Source organism: Cucumis sativus, chromosome 5 (assembly GCF_000004075.3).
Source record: "Cucumis sativus cultivar 9930 chromosome 5, Cucumber_9930_V3, whole genome shotgun sequence".
Classification (NCBI taxonomy): domain Eukaryota; kingdom Viridiplantae; phylum Streptophyta; class Magnoliopsida; order Cucurbitales; family Cucurbitaceae; genus Cucumis; species Cucumis sativus.
Window position 1 is genome coordinate 19,569,911 of NC_026659.2, and position 9,744 is coordinate 19,579,654.

At 31.5% G+C, this 9,744-nt stretch overlaps 1 protein-coding gene across 1 annotated transcript; it reads right to left on the reverse strand.

The window, feature by feature from the left end:
* Window positions 1-8,081: 8,081 nt before the first annotated feature.
* Window positions 8,082-9,047, reverse strand: LOC116403936. Its single transcript, XM_031885880.1, has one exon. It carries the CDS (start codon window positions 9,045-9,047, stop codon window positions 8,082-8,084), a length of 966 nt encoding a protein of 321 aa, XP_031741740.1.
* Window positions 9,048-9,744: the final 697 nt, after the last annotated feature.

Genomic DNA, 9,744 nt, shown 5'->3' on the forward strand with positions numbered 1-9,744 from the left:
GGAATTGTAAATTTTTGGATAGATGTATGGTGCTTTGGTTATCACAGTAGATTTTTACAATTGATTGTTCATTCCAAAATCCTTTAAGCCATATTCCTTCATTTACTGCCTCTGATAGAGCTATGTATTGTGCTTCTATGGTTGAGAGAGCAACAATAGATTGTAGGGTTGCTTTCCAACTAATTAAATTAGGACCATAGAGAAAGACATACCATGTTAGACTTCTTCCCTTGTCACCGTCACTGACAAAGTCAGAATCCACATAGCCAATTAGTTCTAGGTCAGATTTTGTAGCCTTTCGATAGATTAGTTTGACACACTTAGACCAAATTAGATATCTTAATACCTATTTAGTTGCTTCTCAATGCCTCTTTTTGGGATTAGTCATGTATCTACTATCTAGGCTGGCTAAATGGGATAAGGCAAGTCTTGTAGAGATCATTAAGTACATTAAAATTACCATAACTTGGCTATAGGAAACATTCTCCATTGTTTTTTGTGTTCAATGTTTGTATCACTAGGAGAATTTGCAACAAATAGTTTAAAATGTTGTGCATTAGGGAGAGTTACTAGTCTAGCATTTGGTAGGTTAAACCTCCTGAGTACCTTTTCGCAATAGGTTAATTGAATGATGCTTAGTACAGATTGGTTTATCTCTAGTGATGTCAATCCCTTGGATCCTCATTGATTCCCCTATATCTTTCATGTCAAATTCTTTACTTAAAAGATTTTTTTGATATGAACCAAGTCATCTTTAGAGTTTTCGGCAAGTAGCATGTCATCAACATAGAGTAATAAGTAGACCTTATCTTTATAGGTTGTGGAATTTATGTAGACACACATATCATATGAACTTCTTTGAAAATCCAAACTATCTATAAAGTCATTAAATCTTCTATACCAACACCTAGGTGATTGCTTCAACCCATAGATTTAAAAGGATGAAAGCCCTTCACAGCAGAAGATTTTACAGAGACGTTGGATCAATTTAATTAGGAACTTAAAAATACTGTACATTAGCAATAGTTACAAAAATAATTTTCTAATTGAAGCTAAGCATGCTTTAAAATTATAGATTAGAGGGAAAAAAAAACTTACGTAGTTTCACGCCTTTAAATCTATTAAAACTCTAAATTAGAGACACCATCCGTTGGAGATCTTCCTATCCTCTGGGAATGAGATTGGTTTGTGGGAACCAATTAGAATGGAAAAATCTTTTAAGAGAATCTCTAAGAGAATTTTCAGAGAGGCAAAGGCTTAGGTTGAAAAACCTATTTTCTTCTGCATATTTATAACTCGGAAGTTGGAAGAAATCATGAGATTCTATTAATTTAAAAAAATATTAAATTAATAAAAAACATTAAATTTACTAATTAATTAATTAAATCATATTTATTTAATATTTCATTTAAATCATATTTAATTAATATCTCTCACATATCTTATAGTTTAATTTAATTAAATCAGATTTAACTATATAAAATCAAATTAAACTATTAATTAATTATTCAATTAATTAATTGCTAAATTTATCTTATATTTAATTTACTTCAAATTTGAATCATATTCAAATATAAACTTCTCTATAATCTATAGTTTTAATGTGTATAATATACGCACTAAAATTTAACCTATAGTTTTAATATGAATCTGATTCACATTAAACTAATAGTTGAACTTATTCAACTATTTCATCTCTCATAAATTAATTTTGAAATATATCCAAAAATAAATTTATGTAATAAAATTTAATTAAATTATAAATGTTATATTGCAATGTATCACCCTACATTATACTAATTCTTAAAGTAAATTTGAACATTTCAAATTACAACCAATATATATCATTTACGAGCTACGAAGGAGACCTAATGGACCTACAGATCAGAAGCTACAACGATATGAGACTAATTTTCTAAACTCATTAATCTCATTAATCAATATTCGTTAACTGTGTGTATACTCCACTAAAGACTTGCAGTTGAACTATAGATATATTTCGGTGTCCGCCGATATAGATCAATAACAGTAAGTTATGTTGGACCGGTATGGCAACCCTAGAGCGGGTGAATAGGGTTTAAATAAACTTTTTGACAAATAAAAAAAAGTAAAATAAACTAATAAGATATTTTTTTAATTTAAATAAAGAACTTTGTTAAATAACAAGATTGATAAAAAGATATGAATGAAAGTATGCAATCAAACTCAACCAATAAGAATATGTAACTAAAATTAAATTAAAAAATAATTAGAAAAGAGTTAGAGAAGAAGACACCGTAATTTTATAGTGGTTCGGTTAAACTCAACCTACATCTACTTTCCCAAGCACCTCTTGGGATTTTGATTGAAAATCTTCTTTTGAATCTTTCCACGGATTTGAGTCGAACCGATTCTTGCTCTTTTTTCGGGTTCAAGAGCAAACCCGATCTTTTTCACGGGTTAGGATCCAACCGTTACAATATGTTGAAGTTTTTAAATCACATAAAAGAAAACTCTCTAAAAGAGTGAGTATACAATTTGAAGCTCACAAATTTAATCCACACAATACAATAAGAAGCTCTCAAGAATAAGATGAAAATAATAAAAATTGGAAGCTTTAGAGAGAATAACAATGTTGACTTTTTGCACTTTTTGAGGATTGTAAAGATTTAATAATCTTGTCACATTTAAAATTTGGGAAAAGTGAAGTATTTAAAAAGAGAGAAAAGATAAATTCAAAATCATTTTGGGTCATTAGATATAAGTAAAAGAAAAATGAATGGTTGAGATTTAAACTCAATTAATCGTTAGACACAATACAAATAATAATATAAAAATATGTCTTTTCAAAATACTCTGTTTAAAAAGAACCAAGAAAGTAACTTCTTCATTTTTTTAAAAAAAATAGCCGTTAGACACAAGGAAAAATAATAATATTAAAGTCATTTTCTTTATAAAAGCCAATAAAACATAACCAAAAGCCACATGTGTTACTCCTCAATTGCTCCAAGTGGCTTTCTTTAATTGGTTCAAATTGAATGTTTGGTCGCCACGTCACCATCTCGGGTATTTTTTCGTTAAGCTTCTTTTAGCAATATTTTCTTCATTTGAACTTCGATTTGGGTGATTCAAGAGGCGTTTAGAATCATTTTTCCAAGCTCTACGATATGGTCTATTCAAATTAATAAAATTGTCAAATAAAAAATCAGATTTGTTATCATCAAAACATAAATTAATTAAATAATTAAAATAAATTAATTTGAGATTAAGGGCCAAAAAGCCAACAAGTTAGTCTTTCACAAGTGTTCATAAGACCAACTTGGTTACTTTTAGTCCTTAAATACTAGTGCTCCTCCAACAACCAACCTGTTTATGGTTCAACCAATAAACGGAAACCCCTCTCATGCCATAGAGTAAGTAGGACCCTTTGTTCAAGTCCCGAAGACACCATTTAAGGGAACACTCACCTACTTACTCTAAAATCAGGAATTGGTGAACTGCATCCTATGTGATTATGTTTCCAGCTCTCCACTCGGTCTTGTCTCCAATCTAGCCACTCTCACCTGTACAAATCAAAGGACAAATATCCCTCGCGAACAGGAGTTCATAATACACTCAGGATTAAGACTAAGTTACCTAGGTCATCCTAATGAAATAGAAACTCAACTAATTAACGGAGTTACATCTAGTGGTTATTATTTCATGGTCTGGTCTTATGCAAATTCATTGCATAGTTGTAACACCCTAAAATTTAAGGTAATTTTAAATTTAATTATCTTAATTGAATTGAATTTAAGTTGGAATTATTTAGATGTTATTTTAAATAAATGAAGAGATTTGTTTGTTTTTGTGAAGATTAGAATTAATTGAATATTTATGGAAAAATATTTAATTAATTATTGAAATTGGAAGCTTTCTATATTGTTATGGATTGATAAGAGAGAATGATCTTGGTAATTTATTTTTTTTTGTAAGAGTTAAGGATTTTGAGTATATATATGTGTGTGAAGTTATGGAAGGACGAGAAAATTATATTATTGAAAATAATATAACTAGTTTGAATAATATAAAATTTTATTATGTTTTGGAAAAAGAAAAAGATAAAAAATTGGAATTGATGAGTATTTAATGAAGAGAGAGAATGTTTGTTTTGGGAAGAGGAAAAGGAAAAAGGAAATGGAAAAGTAATAATAATATATTATTATATTATTGTTATTATTATTATTAATTTTATTTTAAGATATTATAAAAATAAATAAAACAAAGGAAAGAGGAAACCGGAATCAAGGGAAAAATAATAATTATAATATAACAATAGATTATTGGATTTTTTTTAGAAATAATGTGTTTTGTGTAAATATTTTGAAAAATAGGGTTGTTTAATAAGAAATTATAAGAATAAGGTTGTTTCCAAAACTATTCTAAAAAGTAGGTGTTTTTTTTTTTAAATTGGACGAAGTCGTGTACGGGGTACACGACTTCCAGAATGTACAGTCAGCACACGTCAGCATATTTGACCAGTTTGCTCCACGTATGGACGACTTTGAAAGATATTTTAAATTATTATATTTTAAAAGATTAACTATTTTTAGGGTAAAAACGTTTGTGAAAGACGGATTTTTTTAAAAAAAAATAATGTGTTTTTAAAAAGTATTTTCAAAATTAAGGTAGTTGGGAATTTATGTTTTTGTTTAAATGTCCAACTTTAAATATGTGAAAATTTTAGTTTTTGTTTAAATGTCCAAATTTTTGGTAATTTATGTTTATTTAATAATTGAGTTCTAAACAAATTTAACAAAATAAAAACAAAACTTTGATTATAGTAAGTGGTAAAACAAAAAACCAAAGGTAAAACACATCATTAGTGATATCTTATAATTTTTTTGTTAATTTATTAAAGAAATCTTGTGGCTTAAGATAGATTGAGAAAAAAAATATTTTGAATGTTTTTTTTACTACTTGGTTCTCTATTTTTTTAAAATATATATATATATTGATATTATTAAGAATTCTCCTATATCTAAATCACCTATTAGCAACTTCTAATTTATAATTAATTTTAAAAAGTCCAATTTTTTATTTATACATCTTGAATAAGTTCTAGCAAAATTTAAAAACACTTAAATTATACAACTTAAGAATCTTCCCCATCTCCCTCTACGACATCATCGCATTGTCGCCGCCGTCGCCATCGAATGCGTCTACGATCTGTGTCGGCAACATTTAAACGTCGAGTCCGCTGAACAAGGTGGTCTATATCTCCCATGACTTCGTCACACATTGGTCTAAAAATTTCAAATTTTCAAAATTGTTTTCCATGGAGACTCAACGTACGTCTTCAACAAAATTATTCTGAACGATTGTAAATAATATAATTAAAAAATGTTCATGCTTGTATTAAATTTATAAATCATATTAAAACTATTACCATGCGATAACAGTAAGCGCCATCAGGTGTCATAAAGCGTCGGGTAATCGACGTGTACCAGGAAAAGTAGTTATCTGATACTGTCGGCTTTTGTGTTGCTTCTGCTTCGGCACAAAAATTATTTCGTGAATGCCACATTGCTATATGCTCTGCATGAATCCTACTCCAATTTTGATCGTGCTTGCCTCTTAAATCAATTTGGTGTAAGCCCTGATTTGTGGAGCAAAACTCTGGTGGCATTTGTAGCATATGGAACTGTCGCAATACACTATCTACTTGATGCTTCTCAACGAGATGAAAGCAAATCATAGGATCCACATATGTCCACATCGCTTGACCGTTATGACATTGATGCGGAAGCAATGTCATAATGTGGGGCGTGTATGGTGTCCAATTAATCTGTTAAAAAACGAACATAAGGAAGCAACAAAAAACATGCCTACACAATATTGGTATAATATTTTACTACCTAAGAGTTGATCAGCCGATCAAAAAACATTCGGTAGGTGATCAACATATTTGCTGACAATTCTAACAATGGTATAACACCGCTCCATCTAATGTGAGAAATGAATCATTAATAAGTTATAAACCCTGCAAATTTTACTAAAAAAATAATATATATATATATATATATATAAAATACCTGAAACTCAAAGGTCGACCAACTGACACCTCAACTGGTACTTGTGGTGCCATAATAGGAAATATGTCATACGCCCATACTTGCAACAATATTAATGGGCCAGCAATCTCTAAAGATCGTGCATTACTCGCTCGACACAATTCCCTATACAACCATGCGAGGCATGCAGCGCTCCAAGCATACGTACCAGCCTAATCAAAATTAATTAAAAGCGGGAGGAACATACAGTGGACCAGGGTGTTTGATTTCTCTGCAAATAGAAAGCCTCCAAGTAACTGCATAATGTATGCACGAGCGTATCTTTGAACGCTCACTGCATCAGCATCCGGTGGCAATTCTGTGAACTGTTCTGCCAACCAAGGAAGGGTCAACCGTTGAGCTTTCATTTCAGGTGGACGAACTCTCAAGTAATCGTCACAGAGTACCTTCCAGTCATATAATAACGACCCTACCACAAGCTCACCATCCACAGGTAACCCTAACTGAACTGCAACATCCTGTAGGGTGATCGTGCATTCCCCACAAGGCATATGAAATGTGTGAGTCTTTGGTCTCCAACGCTCGATCAGAGCAATAATCAAATGCCAGTCCAACTGCATAAATCCTATCTGGGAACCCCTAGAAAGCCAGCAACCTCTAAATATGGTACAATACACTGATCGAATGGGATCGTGTGCTGAGATGTTGCCTCTCTTCGTCGACAACTCAAAAACAATTGTGGAGGAAGCCTCCCATATAGACTGTGAACGATGGGATGGTTGTAGATATAGCTGTGTAGGATCACTCGGCCCAGGTTCCATTATGCAAATAACCTAAAAAATATTGAAATACTACGAGGATCAATTGACCCAAATTCCATTACATGATTACAATATTATAAATTTAAGTTGTTAATTTTACATATCAATAAATTATAATTAAAGTATTCATCAAAGACTAAGATATACATCAAACCCTAAAATAATTACACATCAGTGTCTTGAAGAAGAAGAAGCATGTTGAGGACAAGTACGTCTGTTATGTCCTTCTACTTTACAGACCGTGCATCTGATTGATTGACTAGACTCTTTCCAATCCATTTCATTTTGGATCCTAGTAGTTCTTGGTCGACCGGGTCCTTTAAGTAAGTCTGCATTGGGGCGAACTTCAGTGAATGATATCTCTGGCCAATAATCTGAGTGTTGGATTGGATGGAGGATGACAGCGACCGTCATAACAACGTTTGAATGTCGACAACAAGTAGCATTCATCAATGTATGGTATGTATGTCAAGTGCATGTAATTACAAACTGCAATTACATGCGAACACGAAATCTTAAACGACTGTCACTTATTGCAAGAACATGTCCCTTCCATCAAACTTACTACCTATGTGTGTTGGCATTTGTATCGAGAAATCATACTCATACCCATGTGAACCTCAAACGTTTGGGTTTCTCTATCAATAGATGTCACTAATGTGCAGAAGCTCGTTTTTCCCACTTCTTAAGCTTTCTTATCGCATATTCCGTATAAATATCACCAAGATCGAGTGCTTCACTTATCTCAGCTGGCCGACGTTCGAAATAAAGGATTGTTCGATAAAAATGTTAGTCTAACCAAAGAAGTGATGGGTAACATTCGAGCTCCTTTAAATACACCGTTCATACATTCAACTACATTGCTTGTCATCCACCCATATCGAGACCCATTGTCATGGGACTGAGTCCATTTTTCCACGCCAATATCTTCAAAAAACTCAAGACACTCTGGGTTCAATCGTTGTAGTTCTTTCATTATTTTTATAAATTTGCGCCTTTGGTGTTGATTACCTACCCTAAACACCAAATCTTTCAGTTGCTTCGATTTATATTTATGATTGAAGTTGCTAGCAACATGACGAAGACAATATCGATGGATAGCTCGAGGTTCACTCCAACCTACCTCTTCATTGTTAATGGCAGAAAGAATGCCCCTATGTCTGTTAGCGATCAAGCAAATACCATATCGATCAGTAACGTATTCGCGAAGTGCATGAAGAAACCATGATCAACTAGACGTGTTTTCCCCTTCCATTATAGCAAATGCAAGAGGAAATATATGACCATTTGCATCAATTGATAAGTCAGTTAACATTTTTCCCTTATACTTTCCATACAAATGGGTTTCGTCGATTTGAATTAATGGTCTACAATACTTGAACCCTTCTATTGCAGGACCAAATGACCAGAAAACCCTTCCAAAAATGGTTGTACCTGGTACATCAGATGGAAGAAAAAACCAATCAACTCGAGTTCCCGGATTATAATGTACAACGACACTCAACCAGTATGGAAGCTCATTATATGATTTCTCCCAATCACCAAAAACAACAATCAAAGCTTTTTTCTTCACTTGCCAAACTCGTCCATACTTAACATTGTAACCGTATTGTTGTTTTATGATTTCCACAAGCACAGACACAGTAATAGTAGGATCAGCTTTCAGCATGTTTTGAATTTGAACACTCATGAAATTTGAATATAGCTGTGAGTGATCTTGTGTTAAATTTGAGTACAGACACGAGTGCTCTTCTTGGAGCTTAGTTATTTCAAACAATCCGTGGCTCTTACGCTTCGTAGCACGTAACCTCCAGGTGCAGCCATTACTCCACTGTTTGCATCGAATATTCCACAAATGTTGGTTTGATTCGACTACAACAATTTCATAGTGTTGTGTCACACAGTACCTCTTAACAGCCAACAGAAGATCTTCCTTACAGTCAAAGATCATTCCCTTCCGTATTAAACAAGATGTGTCAACATATACATTTCTATCTGCCAATGTAGAGCCTTGTTCACAAACAGAATTCGCAATGTCCCAATCTATTTGTGTAAATATATCGGACGAGATTATTTCATTCTCTTCCTCTATATTTTCTTCATTACCAAATAGTTCATCGACTTCTACATCTATATCACTATCTTCATCATTACCAGGTTCAAGAATAACTAAATCTTCAGGTCGCAACGACATATTTAATTAGCTATTAAATATGAAAACGATCATCAGTTTAATGTATCTATTTATTTTATTAGTAATGTAGTGTACACAGTAATGTAGGATTTACTCTTGGATTTTTATTTAGTTAAATATGATTTGGCTTTGGTTTTTTCTTTTAGGTTTTTATTAATAATTATATTTTAAAATAATAATAATTATTATTATTGTTATTAGGGTTCATTAAATAAGTTTAGGTGGTGCATTAAATAAGAATATAACTAAATTCAAACAATAAATATGTTTATTTTTATTATTTTTATTCTTATTCTTATCGTCGTCGTTATTGTTATTATTGTTATTGTTATTATTATTGTTGGTATGATTATTATAATTATAATTATAATTATTATGATTATGATTATGACTATCACTATTATTATTTTTATTCTTATTATTATTATCAATATCATCATCATCATCATTATTATTATTATTCTTATCGTCGTCGTTATTGTTATTATTGTTATTGTTATTATTATTGTTGGTATGATTATTATAATTATAATTATAATTATTATTATTATGATTATGACTATCACTATTATTATTTTTATTCTTATTATCATCATCAATATCATCATCATCATCATCATCATCATCATCAATATCATCATCATCATCATCATCATCATCATCATCATCATCATCATCATCATCATCATCATCATCA

What these genes read in the sequence shown, in the direction of transcription:
- LOC116403936 (XM_031885880.1), bottom strand. Translation starts at nt 9,047, where the DNA reads ATGTCGTTGCGACCTGAAGATTTAGTTATTCTTGAACCTGGTAATGAT.